General features: G+C 56.5%; 1 protein-coding gene across 4 annotated transcripts; it reads left to right on the plus strand.

Annotated features, from left to right (window-relative positions):
• Window positions 1-4,608: 4,608 nt before the first annotated feature.
• MLXIPL (MLX interacting protein like) lies at window positions 4,609-22,306 on the plus strand. Of its 4 annotated transcripts, none has more exons than XM_040973794.1 (17): window positions 4,609-4,907; window positions 8,046-8,152; window positions 11,432-11,514; window positions 11,636-11,725; window positions 11,978-12,026; window positions 12,404-12,601; window positions 12,703-12,783; window positions 17,732-17,913; window positions 18,860-19,430; window positions 19,627-19,694; window positions 19,788-19,938; window positions 20,083-20,195; window positions 20,297-20,416; window positions 20,691-20,818; window positions 20,974-21,097; window positions 21,475-21,604; window positions 21,898-22,306. In XM_040973794.1, the coding sequence occupies exons 1-17, from the start codon at window positions 4,609-4,611 to the stop codon at window positions 22,014-22,016; spliced, it is 2,613 nt and encodes an 870-aa protein (XP_040829728.1). In that variant the 3' UTR covers window positions 22,017-22,306. The 4 variants fall into 4 exon arrangements, with proteins under 4 accessions (XP_040829728.1, XP_040829730.1, XP_040829729.1 ...); XM_040973796.1 differs by having other exon boundaries at window positions 4,615-4,907; window positions 20,748-20,818; XM_040973795.1 differs by having other exon boundaries at window positions 4,615-4,907; window positions 20,303-20,416.
• The last annotated feature ends 2,307 nt before the right edge of the window (window positions 22,307-24,613 follow it).

Below are 24,613 nucleotides of genomic sequence, written 5' to 3' on the forward strand. Positions count from 1 at the left end.
CAATCCTGGGTGTTGCAGCACTTTAGGAAGGTTAATGAGCAGATGGCGGAAATCTCTGCCACCCTAGGTCTCTCTTTCTTTCTTTCTTTCTTTCTTTTTTTTTTTTTTTTAGTTTTAATGCAAGATTTATTAGAAAAGCTGAGAAGAGAAGACTCCCGTCCTAGTGACGGGAGGGGGTTTTGAGATAGAAAGGACCCTTACCCCCTGCCACAGTGGCAGGAGGAAGAGTAAATAGAAGACCCTAGTCCTCTGCCATAGTGGCAGGAGGACAAGAAGCAAAACCCGTATCAATGGTGGGAAATGCACCTTTTAAAGGTTTCCCTCAAAGATATTTCTCCATAAACAAAGAAAATTCCTGGTTTCCAAGGTACCTGGCCTTGGGACAAAAGGTCACAGAGATACCAGACATAGGACATTCCAGGCCTTAGGCGGATGTGTATTACTTCTTCCTGCTCTCCTTTCAATGATAAAGAGATCGGCCTGAGGCCCTCCCACAATGGCCAGAGGGGATGGCCGATACTTCAGGTGGGGAATTGATATGCTAATAGCACCCCTGTCCCTTGGAAGAGACTACTCTGGTGAATCCAAGACATGGTGGGGAAATTCTCTTTTACTCCGGGACCCAGAATACCCTAACTGCCTACTACCCACTCTAACTCCTCTCTCATTCCGCCCCCCAGAAGAAGTAACCCTAACTGCTGTTAGGGACTGGGACGACGACCGTTCTTAACTGCTTCCTGCTGACAGAGGGCGTAGTTCAAAGGCAGCAGTTGGGTATTCCTCTGGGGGTCGGTCTAAGGGTCCCCAGTGGAATGTAGAAGTCAGAGACGCCTGGCAGAAGTCATCAGATGTGCCTGGCAGGTTGTTTTGGCTCTGGGTGTTCTTTCTTGTTGAAGTCTAGATGACAAAACAAAGACAATTATTATCTCTCCCAACCTAGTATGTAATGGGATAGGTGGAAACATCAGTTTGAATACTTGAATTTTAGAACTTAGATATGAGAAATATTTTGTTGAACATTGGACTTGAGCAGTGTTTAAGGCTATGAACTAGATTTATCAGTTTGAAATAATTCTTTTTAAGCTCAAGTTTTGAAACAATTAAACTCAATGAACATTATAGAACACATGAAACTTTCTGAGCTACATGAAATTGCTATCTAGGTCCATTAGAAGGCACAGAACCAATGAAAGTTGACATGTGGCTTTAGGACTTGAACCCATATAGGGCATGTAAACATTAAGTTTCCATGGAGTTACAATTTCGTCTAGCATTGATGATTCTGAATTAAGATTTAAACTTACTTGACTTTTGAAAATACTACAGTTGCTTTGTATACAAATGGTGGATTTTTAAAATAACAATTGTACTTTACCAGTTGCTGGAAACCCTAAGAGTGTCAGAAGACATTGAGCCTAGAACATAAAGCACAACGCTGAAAACATTTCATTACAAGACTTATCTGGATCATAGCGTAGATGGCAAAAGACTAAACTAGTTGTGAATTACAATAACCCAGCAGCTTATGGCATTCTAGTAAGAATTCACAAAACTCCACACATTAGGGCAAAGGCAATGAACTAGTCCTGTAGTTGTAACAAGCCATACATTGACAGTTGGAGAACAGAAGAGTCTTAAATATATGAACAGAGAGATCCCCAATAATTTCGTAGATGAGGAAGACATGAACCCTGCCTCAGAATGGTGAGGGTGTTCTACCTAGTGATGTCTAGTACAAACTGAAGAGCGATGGCAAACATGCCCTGTCAGGAGCCTGGTCAGCGATGCAGGCTGACAGTTACAAGCTAACTTTTCCCTAGGAAAGCTGCTTTTCTGAGCTTCTAGATTAGTCTGTCTGTCACCTAAGCTAATTTGGAGCTCCTGAGAGACCCTGATGGTCACCCTAAGAGAGGGAAGAAGCCCAAGCTAGCTAGGACAGAGAAGGCAGTGTCCAGACAAAATTACAGTTTTCTCTTCCACTGTGAGAACCACCCGGGGCTCCTCGATGCTGTTACAAGGTGTCACCGAAGTCCGTGGATGACCTTGAGCCTGTGCAGGTTCCCAGGCTGCTTCCGTCCCATGTGGGAGATCCAATGGGAGATGACTGACCTGAAGTACTTGGCATTCAAGGACAGTCAGATCTCCAATGACCTCCTTGGTAGTTGGGACATGGCCCTGGGCGTCCTTTCTGACAAAGTGTTCATTGCTTCTGCAATGAAGAGCACTTGGGAGGCCTCCGGGGGGGTCTCACTGTAACCAGGAGCACACACCTCTCTCGTCCTGCTTTGCCATGGGATCCTCTCCTGGTCTCTGAGATATAAGACCATGGTGACCCCTTTAAGAGGCTATCAGGGTCTCTTTCTTTCAAATAAATGGAATAAAAGTTTATGATGGTGATGAAAATGTCAACACCCTCGCCTGTAGCTGTAGCTGAGAGAACTGTCAGAGGATGGAATCAGGTACACAAGGGCCTGGTTTTTTAAATTGACATATAATTTGCAAATTATGCAGCCTTTCCCCCCCCCCCCGTGTTCCAGTGATCCTCCATGTTCCCAGAGTTGGGGGTCCATCACCACAAATCCCAGCACACTTCCCAGCACTGGAAAAGGAACCCTCTACCTGGGACATATCACACTCCGGTTCCCCCCACCTCCAGGTCACTGGTAATTATCTAGCGGAGATCACGGATTCCAAACATTTGCCTTCTGAGATGGATTAACTTTTGCAAAACTAAAAATAGCACAGGGGCAGGTGTGGGCTAAGGTTTGAGTTCCAGCTCTGGCTTGGCTTCATGTTAACGCCCACCCCGAGAGGTTCAGGTTCGACAATGGTTCAAGTGCTTGACAGCACCTGGGGAAGACCCAGATGGAGCCACAGTAGACCCCTAGCTTCAGCCTGGCATAACCCATGCACGCAAAGTGGGAATAACTCGGCAGGTGGAAGCTGTCTCTGTATGGCCATGTCTGCCTCTCCCCCCTCCCCCCAAATAATAATAGCAAGACACCTGCCTAATACTTACATCTCTTGATGTAGTATCATATCTATGCTAATGGGAAGACCTGCTATATAGCTATTGTTTAAGGGAATGCGCACAAGCAGGGAAAAGGTCTATTTGTGCTCAGCGCGGGGGCAAATTGTTGTCAGGATATGGATAGAATACACTCAGGCTGACTCTTATTCGAGCATTTGCCCTGGAAGCGGAGGAAATGGGCTGGGAAAAAAAAAGTGATTTCTTGCTCACTGGGACTCTGCCACCTAGTGGAAAACAGAGGCATGCGCACCTAACGAAAGGGAGTGAGATTTGTTACTGGGACCTGGCAGGGAGTGGGGAGTCCAGACAGAATCTGGGGAGGTTCAAGGTTGGGGGAGCTATCCCAGCAAGGAAGGGGAGCTGTGGCGGGGGAGGAGAAGGATGGCAGGAGAACAAGGGGAGCGCTTGCCCTGTCCGCTGGGCTCCAGAGAGAGTTCTTTGGGGTCACCCAGGCAGGAGCTCCCCTCCCTAACCTCTGCCCCAGGAAGGCATAGGGTGGGGGCACTGACTGCAGTGATGACCTTGGACCAAGGACCCTAAGGAATCACTGGATTTAACCCTGAGGACAAGCCAGGCAGGTGGTGTGGGGTCAGAAGCGACCCTGGGGACTGCTCAGTGAGTTGGCCGTCCCAGAGGAAGAGGGAGCCAAGGCGAGTCTTGCTGGCGGGAAGAGGGGCTGGGAGAATGGGTCACCTACAGACGCAGCAGCTGGACGGCCACCGCCACAGCCATGGGGTTCCTGGGAATGCCAGATGACTTCCTGAAGGGATGGGAGTGGCTGTTTCCCTCACCCTGGGACCTGGGACCTTCACCCAGACTCTGGAGCCAAGGGGGCTGTGTCCATCACTCCGGACTTTCCCCAGTCCCTTTTCCACCACTTCCTGTTGCCCCCCCCCCCGCGTGACACTATCCACAGTGCCCCGACAGGTTCACATGGACCTGCAGGCTTCTGCCCCTCCATCCCCCAACCCTAATCCACCCCCAGGATGGCGGTGGCTGAGCCTAGCTGTGAAGTTTGGAATCTTCTAGAACAATCCTTTGGGTATGCTTTGGTCCTGATGTGCCTCTGAACCCCATCTCTTGAGGATTTTGTTCAAGGGTCCTGGAGGAGATGAGAAATGCAAATGTCTCGCTTTTTAAAGTTGGTTTTCTATTTTGTCTTTTTTCCTTTTTAATTTTATTTTTTAACTTTGAATTTTTAGTATTATGATTGTGAGTATTTTTCGTGAATACCTCTCCATGGATCAAGGCTTCATCCGTCCCTGGGAATGAGAACCCCCCCCCCAATTATCGAGGCGCTGGGGGGCCCAGGAGTGAGGGTCTGCCTTACTGGACAGCCCTGTCGGTCCTGCCAGGACCCCGAGTGGTCCCCTAGAAGCAGAGGCTGCAGGCGAGGACTCGCCAACACCTGAGGCTGCGCCCTTCACACCTGGTGCATCGCTTATGCTAATGCAGCCGCGCCCGCCCACCTGCGCGGCCAATCGGGCGGAGGAAGGTGTGGTTATGTTAACGAGGCCTGGAGGGCCGAGCCCGCCGCGGCCACTCGGCCGAGCCCCCGGGGCCAGGCGACAGCAGCGATGACCATGGCCCGGGCGCTGGCGGGTCTGGCCGCGGACTTGCAGGTCCCGCGGGCCGTGCCCAGCCCGGACTCGGACTCGGACACCGACTCGGAGGGCCCGAATGCCCGGCGCGGCGCCGGAGGCCTGCTGCGTGCCCAGGTCATCCACAGCGGACACTTCATGGTGTCGTCGCCGCACAGCGACTCACTGACCCGGCGGCGGGACCAGGAGGGACCGGTCGGGCTCTCCGACTTCGGGCCGCGCAGCATCGATCCCACCCTCACCCGTCTCTTCGAGTGCTTGAGTCTAGCCTACAGGTGAGGGCCCGCTCCGGAGCACCCCGGATAACCCGACCAAGCCCTAGCTCCAGGCTGCACCCCGAAACTCTGGTCACACCCTTAGCACCCTCTGACCCCAGGCCCGGGTGTCTGTCTCCTCCCAGCACCCCAACCCAGGTTCATCCTGTGGGCTACAAAGGACCAGTGCCTCCCTGGTTCCGCATCCCTCCCGGCCATCAGCCCTCCCCTGGGGGCGCCCCACTTGCCCATCCCCCCTAGACCCATGCGGGGATCCCCTCGTGTTCTTGGATCCTCCGTCTCACCCCCACACCCCGTGCGCTTCCCGCAGTTTAGGTCACTTGCTCCCATTTGCACAGCGGGGTCCCTCCATCCGTCCGAGCACCTACATGCAGCCTGGCCCCCTTAGCGTCCGGGACCCCTTTTCTTGACCCTCTGGGTCAAGGATGGTCTTGCTCGCGGGAGTCCAGAGTCGCGGGGTGGAGGGCTTTGCAGGAGATGCATGGCCAGGAGCAGCGGGAGTCGCGGGGCTGCCTGCTGGGGTCGCCGCACCTGTCGGCATCGGTCTCCCGCACCCCTACCCCCCACAACCCACCGCTTTGGCGCCTCGCCCGCCGCGCCCCGGCTTTTTGCTCCCACGCCCCGCGTCCGCCAGGAGGGCGCGAACCGGGGTCCTGGCCCGGTGCCCCGGAGCAAAGTTCCTCAGAGCGGAGGGACCGGGATAAATTATCAACCGCAGACCTTAATGGGGGAAAAGAAGGGAGATCAGTCCGTCTTGATCTTTCCTCAGTGCAAATACATCCTCATCTTCCGCGGCGCCTCCTCCCCTCCTGAAAACCGTTGGCTACCGACCCGGCGTCTGCCCCCAAGGCTGCGGGGGGCGCTTGCAAGTTAGGGTGCGGACACAGCTCGGGTCCGGGGAGCGTCGCCTTCCTAACCAACCCCATCCCCCACCCAGATCGCGGCCACCCCAGCCAAGACCCCATTGGCTGGAGGCAACGTAACCTTGGCCCACAAGTTCTGGCCCCGGGCCCAGGTCCTGTTGCAACCTGATAGTCCAGGGCGCCAGACCGATGTGGAAAGTTCAAATTCCCTGTCCCTTTCCCCACCCCTTCCCGCGTCCCTCCCCGGACATCACGAGACTGCTTGTGACAGGGCATCTGAGGTCCTGGTCCGTCCAGCGCCGGCACCCCTTTTCCCCAAAGAGTTCCCATTTCCCATCCGCACCCCCAAAGAAGCTTCCTGCTTTACAACACCATGCACCTGCTCTGCTGGGACCCAAGCACCTGCAGCATTCCCCTCCCCCATCGGGTCGTAAGTAGGGAGAAGGGATCAGGCTGCAGTGCACCCCCAAACTGCTCCCCTACTCAGAAGCTGACTGAAGGCTGATGAGGGTCCAGCCTGTTCCCCCAAACACTCCAAGCTCTTGGCTGGGAACCCCCTCCCCCCCCTCCCGCTCCAGGGATTGGGAGCTGGTACTGTCCCCAAGGGAGCCTTTGGATTACCCTGCTTGGCAGCGGCCAGGGATGTGGGGAGGAACGCTGAGGCTCAGACTGAGTCAGAGTGGAAGTCCTCAAAGCCCCCCTCCCCAACACCCCAAGGTTAGGGGTTTTCCTAGAAAGTGCAGGAATCAACTTTCCCAGGGTGTAGCAGATAGCAGAGAATGGTGGGACCCAATGGTGGGAGGGGACGCTAGTGAGGAGGAAAAGGAGGGGGAGGAGAAGGGTGGCCTGGAGCCTGGTCTCTAACCCTCCCCCTCCCCCGGGGAGAGGGCAGAGTGAGAATGGAGGGGAGGGATTTTTTAGGGAGACTGTGTTCTGTAGGTGTGCGTGGGCGGGCGGCAGCCGAGAGGCCAGGAGGCAGATTCTGTGAGCTCCTAGAAAGTTCTTGTTCATGGTCAGAACTGACTGCCGGTGCAGACATCAGCCTCAGGGATTGGGGGGTGGGGTGGGGTGGGGATGGGAGTGAGGTAGGGGTGGGGTAAGGTGGGAGGGCCAGCAGGCAGGAAGGGGAGTTCCTGCAAGGTGTTATGGAGCAAGGGGGAGGGGGATGTAGGGTTTGTGCCTGAGGGTCCTAAGTTCTCTCCACCAATTAAAATGTACCTGGCCCTGAGTTTCCTGTTCCAGGCTGGGTCCCTCAGATCTCAGCTCTCCATCCTTTCCTCCTGGACTGGGATACAGTCCTCTCCCCACCACCACCACACACACCTGCCACCTCTACTTAGGCCACAAACACCAGGCTGGGGGTGCTAGGATCCAGGCAGGCCTGCCTCCCCCACACACCTACAGGTGCCACCACAGCGGCTGACTCAGGAGGGGTCAGTGTGTCCCTTCTAGCCCCACTCCCCCACCTCCTTCCTAGCCAGATGGTGTTTATCCAACTCCAGGAGAGTTGGATACCAAACTCCATTTGGGTAATGAGCCCGTTGTCTCCCCTCGCCAGCAACTACCAGCCCCAAAGCAAACACAGGAGCTTGGAGACCAGAGAGGAGAAAGGACTCAATGACCCATGAGCTTGGGGTTTGTGGGAGGAGCTAAGAAGTTCAACCTGGCATCTACCTCTTCCCTGTCCTGTGACCCCAGTGCCAGGGAGAGGCCCCTTTGGGAAAAAGAGTAGGCCTGTCTTTCCCAAAGGATCTGACACTGGGAGTTAAGCCTGTCCCATGGGTAAGGAGTGGAGGGAGGGCACACACCGGGCACTGGGGCACAGTCCTGGCTTATAGCCCCTGAGGAAGGAAGGAGGGAGTGCCAACTTCCCTGGAGGCAGCACCTTGGCCTGAGTCACCTCCCACCACTGTGAACTTGATGGACCCCTAGGGTTACAGTGAGGGTCAAGGTCATGTCTCAAGATCACTGACTCGGACTAGTCATCTTACACTCCCATCTCCCAATTCCAACCATATGGCTGCAGTCCTGGACAGTCACAGGGGACCGGCAAAGCAAAGCCTGAAAGCTCTGATCTGAGGCCACCGACACTCTGTCCAGGCACGGTGTCCCCACAATGTCACAGGCCCTGGTGGCTCCCTGGCGGTGGCTGCCTGGGAGAGCAGTATTGTTAAGAGCACGATCAATGAGGGGCAGGATTGTAGGGCTCATTTGCCTGGGTTCCTCACTTCCCTGACCCCAGCCTTGACTCACCTCCTCCCTGTTCCCCCTATAGTGGCAAGCTGGTCTCTCCCAAGTGGAAGAATTTCAAAGGCCTCAAGTTGCTCTGCCGAGACAAGATCCGCCTCAACAACGCCATCTGGAGGGCCTGGTACATCCAGTGTGAGTGGGAACCGAGGGCCTCCCCACCGGCAGGCAGTGGGCTGAGCGCTGCAGGGCACTGGAGTGGGTGGAGTTACATCCAGGGAAGACCCTTGTGCCCTCAGGGTAGGGGGCTGTCAGCCTCTTGGGGGGACACTAGGACCCACTAGTGGCTTCTGACCACCCCTCTCTCCTAGAATATAGGGAATATAGTTCCCCAAGGATGCCTGGCAAGGCCCAAGGTGGGTTTGAGGGTTGGCCCATCCAATGTCCCAAGCACTCCCTCTACAGGCACCTGTAGAGTGCCTTGCCCATTAGGGCACTGGAGTGGGCAGTGGATACTATGAGGGACATTGTGTCACCTTGGCAGGTGTCTGCCAGTCTTTCCTTGTCACCTTGGCTATACTCCCAGCTGGAACCCCTCCATGGAGATTTGGGAGAAAAGGGACACACACACCCCCACCCTTGCTACAGAGATCATGGCCTGTACTGGAAGAGATTCTGGCCTTGGAGTCAAACCCAGAGCTGGTTTGCGACCCAGTCTCTGCCCCCTGGCTGGCTGTGTGACTTCAAGTAGGCATACTACCCTCTCTGAACTTGTATCCTTAACTCTAACGTGAAGCCAGCGTGTGACGTGCCGACGGCAGGTGTGAGAGGGCCTGGCACTAAGACACTGTCCAATAAAGGATGTGTCCTCTGAAGGTTACTTCCATTCATCTGGGGACACTGTGGGCAGCAGTGGCTGAATGTGGGCCAGCCAGTCCTGTGCTAGGGCCTTCTCCAGGGCAGTCAGACCCAGTCCTGAGCCACACACGTTTTTTTTTTTTCTCTCCCACTCCCATGCTGATCTCTGCCCCACCCAGGCACACAGAGGGCAGGGCATGTGTGCTGGTTCCTATCCACCTGTATGCCGAGCACTTGCATGAATCCCCAGGTTCAAGGCTGCCTTGGCAACACCGCAGGGTACATCTTCCTACTTCCGGTTTGTGGATGAGTGACTGAGGCTCAGAAAGCAAGTGACCGTGTTCAGGTTCACCCAGCAGCGGGGACTCTCCCACCACACGGAGCCTGGGACTCTCAGTCGGCTCACTGTCTGCTTCCCAAGCCTCCCAGGAGCATTCAGGGGCACCCATGGGTGCCCACTGGGGTGTGCAGGAGCAAATGGTTCTTGGGCTCACGACCATTTCTGAGCCCTTGCTGACAGATCCTGGCTTAGCTGGAAAGCCGAGAAACCAGGGGGAGTCAGTATGCAGCGTCCCCCCACATCCCATTCAAGCTCCCCCCTCTCCGCATATAAAAGCTGCCTGGGACACACAACTGTCACCCTGAGGAGTTCTAGTGCTGCTCCCCCCAGCCTAGGGTCTTCTCCCCGCCCCCCCCCCCCATCCTCTCCTGCCGTGGGGACTCCAGGCTCTGTGTGTCAGAGCTCAGTTAGAGCTGATCTGGGCATGCCCTATGACTGCAGCCTCCTCGTCTGTAAGGTGAGAGTAAGAATAGGTCCCAGGTTCATGGTGAGGAGTTCTCTGAGTTCCTTGGAGGGAAGGAGCTTGGCTGTGAAGATGATGGCAGTGGTGATGGTGATGATGATGGTGGTGATGGTGACAGCTCACAGCAGGCATGTATGTGACAAACAGCAGGACTCCCCTTAGTCCCTAAACCGCAGGGGCGGGGAGCTGGGCTTGGTCCTCCTCTTTACAGGCACCTGTGCCCTCCCTGACTCAGATCCTTTCTTGGTTACCGCCCCCCACACACTCCATGCTCCCAGGGCACTTTTCCACCCTTCCTGGCTGGAAGGACTTTCCACCTGACCTTATCTCTGTTTGTTTTTCTTATCTCTGCCACCTAGCTGCAGCTTCCAGCACCCTGATGCGGCTGCAGGTCCCCAGCCCAGGACATGTCCCCGAGGAAGAGAGGACTAACTTCTTGGGGAGCCCCCAGGAAGCCACAGGAACACAGGCTCCCCACCCCTACCTCACAGCAGTGTGGTCAGGGGGAAGGCAGGCTCTACCCAATCAGCACTTGACCTTGGGCTCATCTTACCCAGGAGACCTGGGAGTCTACACCCCTCTTATCTGCTGTCTAAGTCAGACCCAGTCCTCCACCACACCGCCCCTTTCTCAGTGCCCTGTGATGTATTGGAGAGATGTATTTCAGGGCAGAGCTTGGTAAATGCACAAACTCCCAATGGGCGGTTTGTGCAGTGGCTAAAACCCTGCCTGGGACACCTGCTTCCCATATGAGTGTGTGGATTTGAGCCCCGGCTCTGCTCCCAGCCCCAGCTCCCTGCTCATGTGCACCCTGGGAGGCAGGCAGCAGGTGGATAGCTCAAGTAGGTGGGTCCCTGCCACCTCCCCATGGGAGACCCGGATGGAGTTTTTTGGCTCCTGGATTCAGCCTGCCTATTTCAGTTCCTTGTGTTCCCATGGGTGTCACAGAGGAAACTGGCTGGAACCCCCTCTTCTACTGGGAGCCCCTCCCCTGCCAGGACCCCCTCTCTTTACAGGCTGTCCTGCTCCCTAGAGAAGCTGGGAGACAGGGAGGCAGGTGTGCAGAGCAATGACAGGCAAAGGTAGGGAGAGGCAGCAAGGACCCTGGGATCTGAGGGAGGGAAAGCTTCCTGGAGGAGGGGCCATCCTAAAGATTGAGCAGGTCAAGGCAGGGGCACTCCCTGGCAACTCAGACCAGAGAGGGTGGGCTGTGCTGCGGCCATGTGGGGTGTGAGAAGGGCAGGCAGGGCAAGCAACAGCTTTGTGTCCAGATCACAGGCATGGGGGGGGGGGGGTCAATGAGGCAGGTACAGGCACAGGTGGGGGTCTGGCTGGGGAGGGGGCAGAGATGGGAGGGGCCAAGCAAAGAGGGAATGGGAGGCCAGGGTTGGACCAGCAAGCCTTGGGAGATCCAGATGGGAACTGTGATGCAGACGCAGAAGGAATGATTCTAGCAAAGAGGTCAGGACTGGAGGCTGATGGGAAGGGCAGTACAAGCCTCCATCTCACCCCCACCCCTCTGCTTTCCCTAGAAGGCGGCGCACATAGCAAAGAGCATCTGGTCTACCAGCCTGACCAGGCTCTCCTTGGGACAGCTCAGCCCCAACCATTACTTAGCAAACCCACCTGGCCAGCAGCTCCCGGCCACGATGGAGAAGGTGTGGGAAGTCCCTGTGCCAGTCTGAGGGCTGCAGCAGGCTAGGGGAACTTCCTGCAGGAGGCGGCCCTTAGGAGGTGTGGGAGAGGAGTATGTTGATTCCCAATCCCTTTTCGGGAGAGGACTGAGAACCCCACCCCACGCCCTGTCTTTCAGATGTGCAGCGGAGGAAGAGCCCCGTGTGTGGTTTCGTGACTCCCCTGCAGGGTCCGGAGGCAGATGAGCACCGAAAACCAGAGGTAGTCCCCAGCTACCGCGGGGACCCAGGACTGTCTCCCTTCCTGCCTTGGGGCAACAGGAGGGGTGGGACTTGGGAGGGTCACCTTCCTGCTGAACCCCGTCTCCCCGAACTCTGCCAAGGCCGTGGTCCTGGAGGGCAATTATTGGAAGAGGCGCATCGAGGTGGTGATGCGCGAGTACCACAAGTGGCGCATCTACTACAAGAAGCGGGTCAGTCGGGAGTGTCCCCCCCCTCCAGCTCCTGTCGCCCACTCCCGATGTCCCCCCCCCCCAGCCTGCCCGCCTCGCGCCCTCCTGGGAGTACCGGGTCCACATCGCCACCGTGCGGCCGGGCGCGCTCGGCGCAGCTTTCTCCCTTCCCCCTCTCCCCACACACCTCGGGGTCCCCGGGAACTCCCGGGGGGTCGCATGGGAGCGGGACAGGAACAGGGGCATCGGCATCCCAACTCTGTGTTCTTGCAGCTCCGTAAGTCCAGCCGGGAAGGAGACCTCCTCGCCCCCAAGCAGGTGGGTGCAGCTTCGGCCTACGCACACAGGGCAGGAATGGCCAGGGACCTGGGAATGGAGGGTGCAGTACTAGAGAGGACCCCCAGGCTTGTGGGCAAGGGAAAGGAGGCCTGTTGGGTGGGAGCAGAGGATGCTAAGGATGCTAAGGACACAGGGACCCCAGCCTCCCCTTAAAAAGGCATAAAGATGCCCAAAGGGGTCCCCTTATCTCTTCACATCAGGAAACCCCTGGCAGGGAGGAGAGTGGTATCTATCTGGTAGGGAATCCAAGAGATGCCCTTGACCTTCCAGATAGCAAACAGGTCCTCCAACACTGGTGGGTGTGGCCAGGGCGGTTTCCCCAGGCAGTAAGTGCTGTGTCCTCCCTCCCTGGCCAGCCAGAAGTGGGGTGGCCGCCGGGGGAGCGATGGTGCGAACAGCTCTTCTCCAGCGTGGTGCCTGTGCTGCTGGGAGGCCCCGAGGAGGAGCCCGGCGGCCGGCAGCTGCTGGGCCTCGACTGCTTTCTATCCGACATCTCCGATACGCTCTTTACCATGACCCAGCCGAGGCCCTCTCCCCTGCAGCTGCCCCCGGAGGAGGGTGAGGGACATGGGGCTGGGCTGGGCTGGGGGGGGGGGGAGGGGGAGAAGGACTTGGGGTTGCTGGTTCTGACTGGCACCCCTGCGCCTTCTCACCACCAGCCTACGTGGGTAATGCTGACATGATTCAGCCGGACCTGACACCCCTACAGCCCAGTCTGGATGACTTCATGGAAATCTCAGGTGGGCAAGGTCAAGGTGTACTGACTAAGAGACCTCAGGCCTGTCCTGGGCAAGCGGCCTGGGTGGATTCTTAGGGATATTTCTCATCTTCTTTAAAACAAAAATTGTTTCTTTGAAGGTCAGACTTATACAGAGATCTTCCATCCACTAATTCACTTCCCCAGATGGCTGCAATGGAAGAGCCAGGATGAAGCCAGACCCTTCTGAATCTTCCACATGGGTCACAGGGGACCAAGCATTGGGGTCGTGCTCTACTTTCTCAGGTGCAACAGCAGGGAGCTGGATTGGAAGTGGAGCAACCAGGACTCGAACCGGAGCCACTATGAGATGCTGGCATTGCAGTGGGCAGGCTTACCCTGCTATGGCACAGCACTGGCCCCTTTCATGTGTTTCATTGAGGCATTTAGAATAGAGAGCGCTCCCATCTGCCAGTTTACTCCCCAGATTCCTTCAACGGCCAGGGCTGGACCAGAACCAAAGTCAGAAGCGTGGAACTCCATTCAGGTCTCCCACGTGGGTGGCAGGAACCAAATCATTTAGGCTGTTGCTGCTGCCCTGCAGACTCTGAATTAGTAGGAAGCAGAGCCTGGCATTCGCCCCAGGCACTCTGCTTTAAAATATATATATATATATTTGGATGTTTTAATATATATAATATATTAATATAATATATATAATATTATATATATATTAAAGTCCTTGCCTTGCAGGAGCCGGGATCCCATATAGGTGCCAGTTCATGTACCAGAGGCCCCACTTCCCATCCAGCTCCCTGCTTGTGGCCTGGGAAAGCAATCGAGAATAGCCCACACCCTGCACCCGTGTGGGAGACATGGAGGAGGCTCCTGGCTCCTGGCTTCAGATCAACTCAACTCTGGCCTCTCTGTATATCTGACTCTCTAATAAAAAATAAATAAATAAATCCTTTAAAAATATCTTTTTATTGGAAAGGCAGATTTTTAGAGAGAAGGAGAGACAGAAAGATCTTCCATCCACTGCTTCACTCCCCAGGTGGCCAGAGCTGAGCCAATCTGAAACCAGGAGCTTCTTCTGGGTCTCCCACGTGGGTGCAGGGTCCCAAGGGTTTGGGCCATCCTTGACTGCTTTTCCAGGCCACAGGCAGGAAGCTGGATGGGAAGTGGATCAGCCAGGACACAAACTGGCATCCATAAAAAATGCCGGCGCTCACAAGATAAGGATTAGCCAATTAAGCCATCAGGTCAGGGGCCCTTGGGTTGTGGCATTCTAACCTGCACCTTAAACAGGTGATATGTAACCATATATAATTTTTTTTGAACCATTTGGCAATCTCTACTAACCTACAAATGTTGGCACCCTTGAGCCCATCAAGTTCACTTCTAGAACATTTCTTGGGGGGAGGGGGGAGGTTTGGAGCATTGGACAACACTGTTGAAGACACTGACAGTTTGTATCAGAGTTTGACTCCGGAAGTTGCAGGTGCTGATTCAAGTTGCTGAGGCCCTGCCACCTCTCTCTCTCCAGGAGAGAGGTGGCTGGCGGTCTGGGCTTCAGGCTTCCTCCTGGCTCCACTGTTACAGCCATTTGGTAGAGAACCAAAGATTCTGTGTGTATGTGTGTATCTCTTTCAAATAAAAATGAAAGATATATATATTTATTTATATTTAATATAAAAAATGTATATTTAATATAAAAGCATGATTCTCAGTCCTGAATATCTTGGGGGAAAAAATTCCATCTTAAAGAAAAAAAAAAAAATCCTGAGGACCAGCGTTATAGCACAGCATGGCCTGGGATGCCAGCATTCGTTATCACAGTGCTGGCTTGAGTGCCTGCTGCTCCACTTCCCATCCAGCTCCCTGTTTATGCACCTGGGAAAGCAGTGGAGGATGGTCCAAGTGCTTGGGAGACTAGGATGGAGTTCCAGGTTCCTGGTTTCAGCCTGATCCAGCCCCACAGTTTGCAGCCATATAGACAGTGAACCAGTGTCGCTGTCCCGCAGTGATGGACTTGGTGCACAGAGCCGATAATAACACGCGTGGACCCTGACTGATGGTCAAAGCCGAAGTTTATTAGGGGCATCAGACTTTATACTCTGAAAGTCCGTATTGGGTAGGGGAGGAAGCATCGAGCTCATAAACAAAACCATCAACTGTTTTCTTCGCACTCTAGATTGGAATTCCTTTTGTCTTGTATATCGCGCTAGGTGTTCTCATTTACATGCTGTTTATACCAAAGGTAGCCATTTGGTTATTGCCATGCAAATACTGTCCAATGAACTGCAAACCTGTGCTCGCTGGCCTTCCAGGCTCACAATGTCCTCCTACAAACCAGCAGGTGGAAGATTCTGTCTCCTATTACAGACTAATGTGTAAAACAAGATAGTAAGTTCCTCTGCCTCTGTCTCCTGGGCCTGCGGCCACTAAGGCCTCAGCTTCCCCCCATGTTGGGCATATGTTGCTGCTTCCCTTGCTGAGCTGTGAATCTTGGAGACCACTTTCCCTAATCCTGCAGTTTGGGGGGGGGTCTCTGGAGCTGTATTAGATTCTCAGCCTGTCTCCCCCGTGGTCTAGGGGCTCAAAGAAGGTCCCTAGGTTAGTTTCTGTAACCCGCACCCAACTCCTCCCCTTCCCTGTCCCAGGGTCCTGTCAGTCAAGAGGTACAGGCCTATAAGGTTGGGACTAGAAGCCTATGGGGCGGGAACTAGGGAATGAGGAACCGCCCCCAGCCACGGGCTGGGTGGGAGCTTTTAGGGGCAGAAGTGTTTGTGGATGGCAGTGCCCCAAGGGCAGAGCAGCCTGCAAGGGCAGGAGCCGTGGGTGGGTGTCCAGACCCCAGCTACAGGTAGGAACTCAACGCCGCGCTCCCATCCCACACCCCTACTCTGATTACCCTGGTAATCCAGGCTCTGGGCAAAGCCCAGGCAGACTAGAGCCAGGAATCCACTTTTGTCAACCCTGGCTTGCTGCCATGTGGCTGGGCTGGCCCCCTCATGTGCTCTGTGCATTGGTAGGTCAGCAAGCACCAGGATCACTGGGGTTGCCTCTCTTGAGTGTCTCCCCAAAAGTCCCTTCTTGGAAAGGTCAGATTAGAAACCCAGGAAGGGGCCGGAAGTCCTTAGGAGAGAGGGAGAGAGGGAGAGAGGAATGGGGGCAGGGAGCAGGGCTGTTTTGGGGCTCAGTAGGTGGCTGGGCTGGGAAGTGAGTGCCCCAAGGCAGGGTGAGGACTGCATAGTAAGGGGATAGCTGGTGGCTCAGAACTGGGCTGGGTTTGCCCTTGTGTGCTGGGGGTGGGGGGGGGAGGGATGCTCCCGGAAGCCAAGGCTAAAGGTGAAGGCCCCCTAGCGCCCAGGTAGGGGAGGCAACAGGGGTCTTGTCCCACCTAGTCCCTCTGAGGGCTTCGTTTAAAATATTCATTTTGTTTCAATGGCACACAGACAAACTTAAATCTCCTTGGTCCAGAGTCCTACTATAATCAGGGATGGATCAGACCCAAGTCAGGAGCTAGGAACCCAGTCCTGTCTGCCATGGCAGGAGGAGGGAAGGGCGGCAGGGACCCAAGTCCTTGAACCATCCCCTGCTGCCTGTCTCCCAGGGTGCGTATCAGCAGGGAGCCAGGATGGAGCAGGCCTTTCCTGGGCATGGACGGTGGGCAACACAGGGAGAGGCTGAGCCTCAGCACCACATGCCCACACCAGCTGCTGGGTTGGATCCCTCTGTGGACGGATGGCAAGAAGCCATCTGCATGGACACGTGGCCGTGGGCGAAAGTGCACATGCGTATACTGAGTGTAATGTCACCATGGGGGCACACTCAGGGCCATCACAACGGTGCCAAAGACCCGGGGAGGCACACATACCGTTGACTGATCTTTCCATGGTCAGCCATTTGGACTTTCAGACCCCAGGTCTGGCAGTCACATGTGTATTTGTGAATGCAAATACACATACATACATACACATATGTACATGCCAGATATCCATGCATCCTGGGTTCACTGTACTTTTATCCAGCCTTCTTATGGTGTAAGGATGAAAAAAGGATCTCTTGGCTAGGGTGGGGATTAGGAGTGAGACTGAACGGAAAGAAATGTGGGGCTAAGGGTTGTTGTGGGTGGGGGCAGCACTTGTTTATGTGGGCAATGGGAGGCCCCAAGAATTGGAAAGGACGCGGCTGATCGGGTCAGAGAAAGGTGGCCGGAAGGGAACGGGTGGGCAGGCGGCGCACTGGCCCGGGATGTGGTCAGGCTGACGGGGCGGCTGCTTCCCAAAACCAGAATAGCCCAAGGATTACACAATCCGCTTTGCCCTCCTGCTTGGCCCCTCAGGGCTTCTAAGCCCCCTTTCCCAGCCTCTTGCATCTCCCCATACCCTGAGCCCACCCTGGGGTCCTGTCTGTCACCCATTAAGACCCTGTACCCTACCCCCAGGTCCTGCTCTTGTAGTCCCATGGGATAACTTAGCAGCAAATCTAACTGGGCCCAGCCCTTCTGAGCCCTGACCTCTGTCACTCCCAACTCATCTCTGACCCTGTGTTGCCCTGGGGCACTGCCCCTGCCTCCTGACCTTCCAGCCTGCACCCCACCCCTCCCCTTTCCTCTCTGTACCCCCTATTTCAATCCAATGGAATTAGCAATGAGAAGCAGGCAGGGGGAACATCAGTGGTCCTTGTGGGACAAGGTTGGGGTCCCGGGAGCAGGTCACTTCGAGGGGTCCCTCCTCCCAGCCCCCACCTCTCGCGGAACCCTTGCAGCCCCAGATTGATTCTGTCGCAGCTTCCCGTGAGTGAGACAGACACTCCCCCAGTTTCACAATCTCCTGTGAGGGCCGCCCCCCTTTCCCGCCATCACGCCCCCATACACACCCGTGGTCCTCCTCCTCGGGGATGGGGCCAGATGACCACTCTCCGCCCTCTGTCTCCCAGCCCGGCCCAAACCCTAACTGTTGCTGCCCCTTGTGACTCAATTCCAGATCTCTTCACCAACTACCGGCCCCCTCACACACCTGCACCCCCGACCTTCCCGGAGCCCCCCAACTTTATCCCCATGGCCGACTCCCTCTTCAGCAGTGGGATCCTGACCTCTGACGTGCCCTCAGCCTCCGCCTCTGCCTCCACGGGTCTGACTCACCTCCCGGGACACAGCCGCCTGCAGGTGAGCCCACCTTGAGACCTCCCATACGCCCCCGCGTCACCCAGTTGTCCTGTCTGACGACCTATGATGGCCGTAGACAAGGCACGGTCCAGCTGGGCAGAGAAGACCCCCTCTGTCATGGGAAGCAAGGGAGGCTGGGGTGGGGGAATTGTAGGTTTTCACGGTCAAGACGAAGGAAGTGATTGATCCTTTTGGTTTAAGGGCCCTTGGGGGAAGTCAACCTCTCGCCCCCTTGTCAGGGCTGTGAGAGGGCACCATGGAGGAGCTTCTCCTCTGCCCTCAGAAAGTAAGCTCCTTGCTGGGAAGGGCAATGTCTCCTGAGCACTGGGTCCTGTGACCCTGGTACCATTCAGGCATGTAAGAGTACCCAGGAAATGGTTATGCAGTGAGTGAGCACATGGGTGGATGGATGAGCCTAGGGGCTGTGTGGCTCATCAGAGGGTGCTCAGTGGCAGAGGTGGGCTGGGAGGTGGACAGGAACAGGGATGGAGGGATGAGTGACAAGTGGACTGATGGGTGAGCGACAGGTGGGTTGCTGGCTGGATTGGGGGTTGGGATCTTCAGGAAGGAAGAAATTGGAGCTCAGGGTGGCATTGGCTCCAAGGGGCAGCTGGGGTTGGTGGGACAGGAAAATGGATGCTGTTCGTTGAGGCTGATTTGTGTACACATGTCTCCTTCTCTGCTCACCAATCTCCCTGCTGTGCCTGCCTGTATTGTGCATGTAGGCACTTGTGTGGATATGTGTATATGTGTGCCTGTGTGTGTGTGTGTGTGTGTGTGTGTGTGTGTGTGCGCGCGCCGGAAGGCAGGGGTCATTCCTCCTCTCTGCCCAGTGGCCCAGTCATCCACAGCAGAAGCGGTGTGAGGTGGGGGCTATGGGGGTTCACTCTCCCCTTCTGCTCCCTGAACACCTCTCTTTCCCCCCACCCCGCACTCCCCCAACCAGGCTCGGAGCAGCTGCCCCTTGGAGCCCAATGCCTTCCTGAGCTCCGATTTCCTCCTTCCTGAAGACTCCAAGCCCAAGCTCCCGCCCCATCCTGCAACCTCACCTCTCCTCCAATGCCCCAGCCTCGCCAAGGTGCATGGCCTGGAGCCCTGCACCCCAGCCCCCTTCTCAGCCCTGACGCCCTCACCAGTGGTGACAGCGGCTCTGTTGCAGGAAGAGCCTGTCTTTTCTCCCAGGTTCCCTTTCCCAACCGCCCCTCCGGTCCCTCCGGCCCCAGGTCTGTCCTCACTGCCCACTCCCGCCCCTTTTCCTCCCACTTCACAGCAGGTGCCAGGCCCCACCTCCAGCCCCTTCCCCCTGGACCACCTCCCCTCTGGGTATTCTGAGTCAGGCTTCGGGCCTCACTTCGCGGTACCCCAAGGTGTGTGTTCCCAAGGCAAGCCCCCCACTGCACCCCTCAGAGGACAGAGAGTCAGCCCCCCAACCCTGGCCCTTGCCACAGCTGGCCCCACAGTCACTGCCACTGCCAGAAGTAACAACCCCTGCCTGACACAGCTGCTTACTGCTGCAGGTGAGTTTGCAGGGAGGCCTGCAGGAGCCAGAGCTGGAGGCAGGGGTGCAGCTTAGGGTAAGCTCAACGCAGGGGAGGAAGGTGGTGGGACAGAAGTTGAGTAGTTAGGGACCTGGGCTGTGCCTGAAAGCTGACTGGGTCCCTGGGCTGGGGTCCTGAACAAGTGAGCTACCTCCACCGTCCTGCCTTTGCACAGCCAAGCCTGAGCATGCTCTGGAGCCACCACTGGCCCCCAGTGCCCTCCTGCGACCCCCAGAATCCCCGGTAAGTTGACTAGCAGGTGGCCTGGGGCGGGGGGCAGGGGAGTCCAGGAACTTTTCCTCCGCTGTCACCCACCATCACACTCCTCCACCCCAGCAGGAGCCGGCGCCTGAATACCCCTGCACCTTCTTTCCTCCGGTGCTGACCCCAGCACCGCCCAGACCAACACCAGGCCCCACCAGCCTGGCCCCTCCCAGGCCCCTGCTGGTCCCCAAAGTGGAACGACTCTCACCCCCAGCACCCAGCGGTAAAGAGGGGACCCGAGGACTGCAGTATTCTGAGGGGGTGGAGGGAGGCAGAGGAGGGAGATGAAGGGGTGAGAGGGAGCAGAGCAGGGACAGGGTATACTCCATCTCCAGTGTGCCCGCCTATGGCTCCCTCCCTGCTACAGGTACCGAGCGTCGGCCCTCGGGGGAGCTCCACTCAGCGCCTGGACCTGCGGCCTTGAGCATCCTTGTCTCACCTGCTCCACCCATCCTGAGCCGCGGCCGACCTGACAACAAGGTGGGGACGCCAAGGCCCACCCATTCACGCAAGCCCTTGCATGGGTTCACTCCCAATCCCTACCCTCTCACCTTGCCGCCCCCTATGTCTGCTCCCCCTAGACCGAGAACCGGCGCATCACGCACATCTCAGCCGAACAGAAGCGGCGCTTTAATATCAAGCTGGGCTTTGACACTCTCCATGGCTTAGTGAGCACACTCAGCGCCCAGCCGAGCATCAAGGTATAACTCTCTCCCCTCCTTCCCCCTTCTCCCCCCTCCCTCGGGGCGGCCGCCCCCACCCCATGGCCATGGCCAAGATCACGTCCAGCTGCCTCCTCCCACCTCTTCCTAACGTCCTGAGGCCTTCCGGGGCAGGTCGGGCTCGGTGCGCATCCCTTCCCTCCGCAGGTGTGAGATGCAATGATGGATGGATGGATGCATGGATGGATGCATGGGGTGGGGGTGTCTCTCGTTGGGCTTCCAGCGCCTGAGCGCTCCCTGCTGGCGCCCGCAGGTGAGCAAGGCCACGACGCTGCAGAAGACGGCCGAGTACATTGCAGTCCTGCAGCAGGAGCGCGCCGCCATGCAGGAGGAAGCCCAGCAGCTGCGCGACGAGATCGAGGAGCTCAACGCTGCCATCAAGTAGGCGGGCGGCGGGGCTCCCGGCAGGGGCAGGCGAGGGCCCCGCCCCCCGACAGGCGGCCAGGCTGGCTAGCTGGTGGGGACTGGGGATGCAGTCCGGTGCCCCGCACCTCCACACACGTCCAGCCCTGAGTCCCACCGCCCGCATCCTGCAGCCTGTGCCAGCAGCAGCTGCCGGCCACCGGGGTGCCCATCACGCACCAGCGTTTCGACCAGATGCGGGATATGTTCGAGGACTACGTTCGCACCCGTACGCTGCACAACTGGAAGTTCTGGGTGGTATCCTAGCTCGGCAGTCCGCGATGGCATAGAGGGTAGAGTAGGGGTGGGGTGGAGGTCACAGATGGGGGCTGGTTTGGGTGAGGCTAAACTTTGGTGCGAGGCCTGCAGGAGACAGAATCGACTTCCTTCCTCAGTCCTCCACAAAGGACTTAGGGTCAAGTTCTTGTTCACAGACAGGCCCTAAACAAAGAGCTGGAGGGACCAGACTCAGAGAGCCAGCCAAGCAGGCTTTGGGGCTGGGGGCAAGAGAGGGGGCTTCAGGGAGTGTGGACTGAGGTTATGGGGGACACCAGAGTTTGAGATCAGACAGCACGGTGGGGGTGGGGGGGAGGGCACTAACTTGACCTCAGACCTGCTCCTTGACCTGGGTCCAGTTCAGCATCCTTATCCGCCCACTATTCGAGTCCTTCAATGGCATGGTGTCCACGGCCAGCTTGCACAGCCTCCGTCAGACCTCGCTGGCCTGGCTGGATCAGTACTGCTCCCTGCCGGCTCTGCGGCCCAGTACGTGAGCCCACCTGCTGGCCCCACTCTGTGTGTGTGTGTGTATGTGTGTGTGTGTGTAGGGGGGGAGGGGGATGTTGCGGGAGGCCCAGCCACACAGCCTGCTGCACTGTGCCAGGTGCCCTGGACATAACTTCACTCCCACGTCCAGGCGGGGGACCTCAGTCTTGGCCCAGTCCCTTTGTGTCGCCACACTGCTGCTTTCACACCCCCGTCCCCCTCCCCGCAGCTCCCCACTCCAGGGCCTGACCACCGATGACCGTCTCTTGTTCCCTTCCCCCACCCCACCCCAGCCGTACTGAACTCCCTCCGCCAGTTGAGCACGTCCACCTGTATCCTGACCGACCCAGGCCGCATCCCTGAGCAAGCCACGCGGGCCGTCACCGAGGGCACCCCTGGCAAACCGCTGTAGCCCTGCCTGGCCAGACCCTGCTGCCCCAGGACCCTGCCTGTGCTCTCCCCCCATCCATCCTGAGGATCTGGCCAGATCCGCGTCTCACCCCGGCATGCCGCCTACCAGGACCTCCGCTTTACGATGGACAAAATGGACACAGGGAGGCTTTGAGCAGCTGATGTACCTAAGGCTTGGCACCCACCGTGACATAATCAGGGCCTACACTGGCAGCTCGGAAGGAGGAGGGGCCAGCTTCTGTGTCAGCGCACCGCCCCCCTCCCCTGCTCCCCCTATACTGGGAAGGGGCTCAGGGTTGGAGGAGGTGATATCCCTGGAGTGAGACCAGAAAGGTCTGATATCGTGGGAAAGACCAGGGCAGGCATTTTGTGTGTGTGTGTGTGTGTGTGTGTTTTATAAATGATTATTGATCCAACAGAAGCAAAAAAAATTCAGCTTGCTCTTTTGTGGATATGCCTTGTTCTGAGACAGACAGACAGAGCAGGTGGCAGTGGATGGTGACCTGCCCAGGACCCCTTGGACCGTGAAGTGGCCTTGGCTTCGGCTTTAAGCCGGTGCTCCTGGGATGGGATCTTCACCCAGATTCCTAGGAGGCTAGGCTAAGAACCAGTGCCAGGTGGCGGACTGGCTGGGAGGCTGCTGTGTCCACCCAGGCCACACGAGGGCAGTGCTGGACACATGTCCAGGAAACCCTCAGGCCAGGAGATGGTGCAGGGAGCTGAAAAGAGGACAGAGGTGCTACCGAGGAAGTGGACGTGCAGGCATATCCTGAGGACCGGGTCCTTGGTCACGGTGCTGCGAGCTTCCCTCGAGGTTGCGTCCCCCTTGTTTTATGGTGCTCACATTCAAGCCTCCCAACTCCTCACATCGGAAGTGCGTGTGCACCTGCAGGATGTAAACAGCAGACCCAGAAGTCTCTGGGCTGTCCCAAGTTGAAGAATGTCCCCTCCCAAGTTGAAGAATAATGATGAGGTCAGCGTTGTGGATGCACAGGGTTAAACTGATGCCTGCAGTGCTGGCATCTCACGTGGGTGCTGATTTGTGTCCCAGCTACTCCACTTCCCATCCAGCTCCCTGCTAATGTTCCTGGGAAGACAGTGGAGCATGACCTAAGTACTTGGATCCCTGCACCGACGTGGGTGGGTCCTCATTCTTGCTTCAGCCTGGCTCAGCTCTGGCCATTGTGGCCATTTGGGAAGTGAACCAGTGGATTAAAAACTGATCTCTCTTTCTCTCTCCTCCTCCTCCTCTGTCATTCTGCTTTTAAAATAAATACTTTTTTTAAGGTCGAATTAGTGGTATGCAGCTTGTAGGGTAGATTAAAACGCCTTCTGTGATGCTGGGCACTCATTCGCATCCTGGCTGCTCTGCTTCCCATCCAGCTCATGCGAACATGCCCAGGAAAGCAGAACGTCTCCAAGTGCTTGAGCCCTTGCTGCCCACATGGATGTAGCTCCTGGCTTCTGGCTTTGGCCTTACCCAGTCCTGGCTGTTGTGGTCATTTGGGAGTGAGCCAATGGATGAAAGATTTTTCTATCTCTCTCTCTCTATATATATATATAAATCTGCCTTTCAAAAAAATTAAGAAAATGAGTATGTTTGTTTTTACAATAAAGGATGCTCCAGCTCAAGAGAGATCAGAAGAGGCGGGCAGAGCCGGAGTTGGGTTGCAGTGGATCTCAGCAAAGAGGTAGGGCAGGAAGTGAGGTGAGAGTTGAGAGAGGATGGGGTGAGGCTGGGGACACGGAGGAGGAAGAGCGCAGGAGGCTGAGTTGGAAGGGAGGAGGGAGAGGCCAAGTACAGACGACTCTTTCCTAGGGAAGAGAAAGGGGTGAGGAGGGGGTATTTTATGGAGAACTTTTCAGAAGAGAGTTCAAGGGTGCAAGCAGCAGAGCACAAACTGCCAGGGGTTTCACTTTGCGGAGAGCAGTTCCCAGCCTGGCTGCAGCAACACAGCACTTTTAGGGTTCTGGGTGCACTTGCCATCTCCTCAGCAGAGAAGGGACTGAAACGAAAGTGCCTGAGGTGTCTCTTAGTAACCCTGCCAACCAGGGACAGATTAGCTCAATTACCTGGGTCCCTGGTTTGCCATGTTCAGCCCAGTCATCATCCCCAAATGGCCGCAATAGCTGCAGCTGAGCTGATCTGAAGCCAGGAACCTCCTCAGGACTCTTGTGGGGGCAGAGGCCATCCGTGAGCCATCCTCTGATGCTTCCCTAGGCCATAAAGCAGAGAGCTGCAATAGAAGTCGAGCAGCCACCCACCCTGATACCTTCCTCCAAATCTTCCACAGCTCCCTTAACTCTGTGGTTGTTTCCTGGCTGGCCCCTTGAACTTGGTTCTGTCTGCCCTCCCCACCCACCAAGGCTGGGCACCACCACCCAGACACTTGCGCAAACAGGAAGCTGTTGTCTTCAGCTCCTCCCTTCATCCCTGCTGCTCTGGGCTGTCTGCTCTGCCTAGGGCCCTGCCAATGACCTCAGTATGCACCTGCTCCACCACCATCTCGGCCCCACAGAATGTCACCTTGTATCTGAGCTCCCTGTATCTGCTATAACTGATCCTTGCATGCAGGTGCACTTGAAAAACTTTTTAAA

This window comes from Ochotona curzoniae, unplaced genomic scaffold (assembly GCF_017591425.1).
Source record: "Ochotona curzoniae isolate NIBS_2020 unplaced genomic scaffold, NIBS_Ocur_1.0 contig_2321, whole genome shotgun sequence".
In the NCBI taxonomy this organism is placed as follows: domain Eukaryota; kingdom Metazoa; phylum Chordata; class Mammalia; order Lagomorpha; family Ochotonidae; genus Ochotona; species Ochotona curzoniae.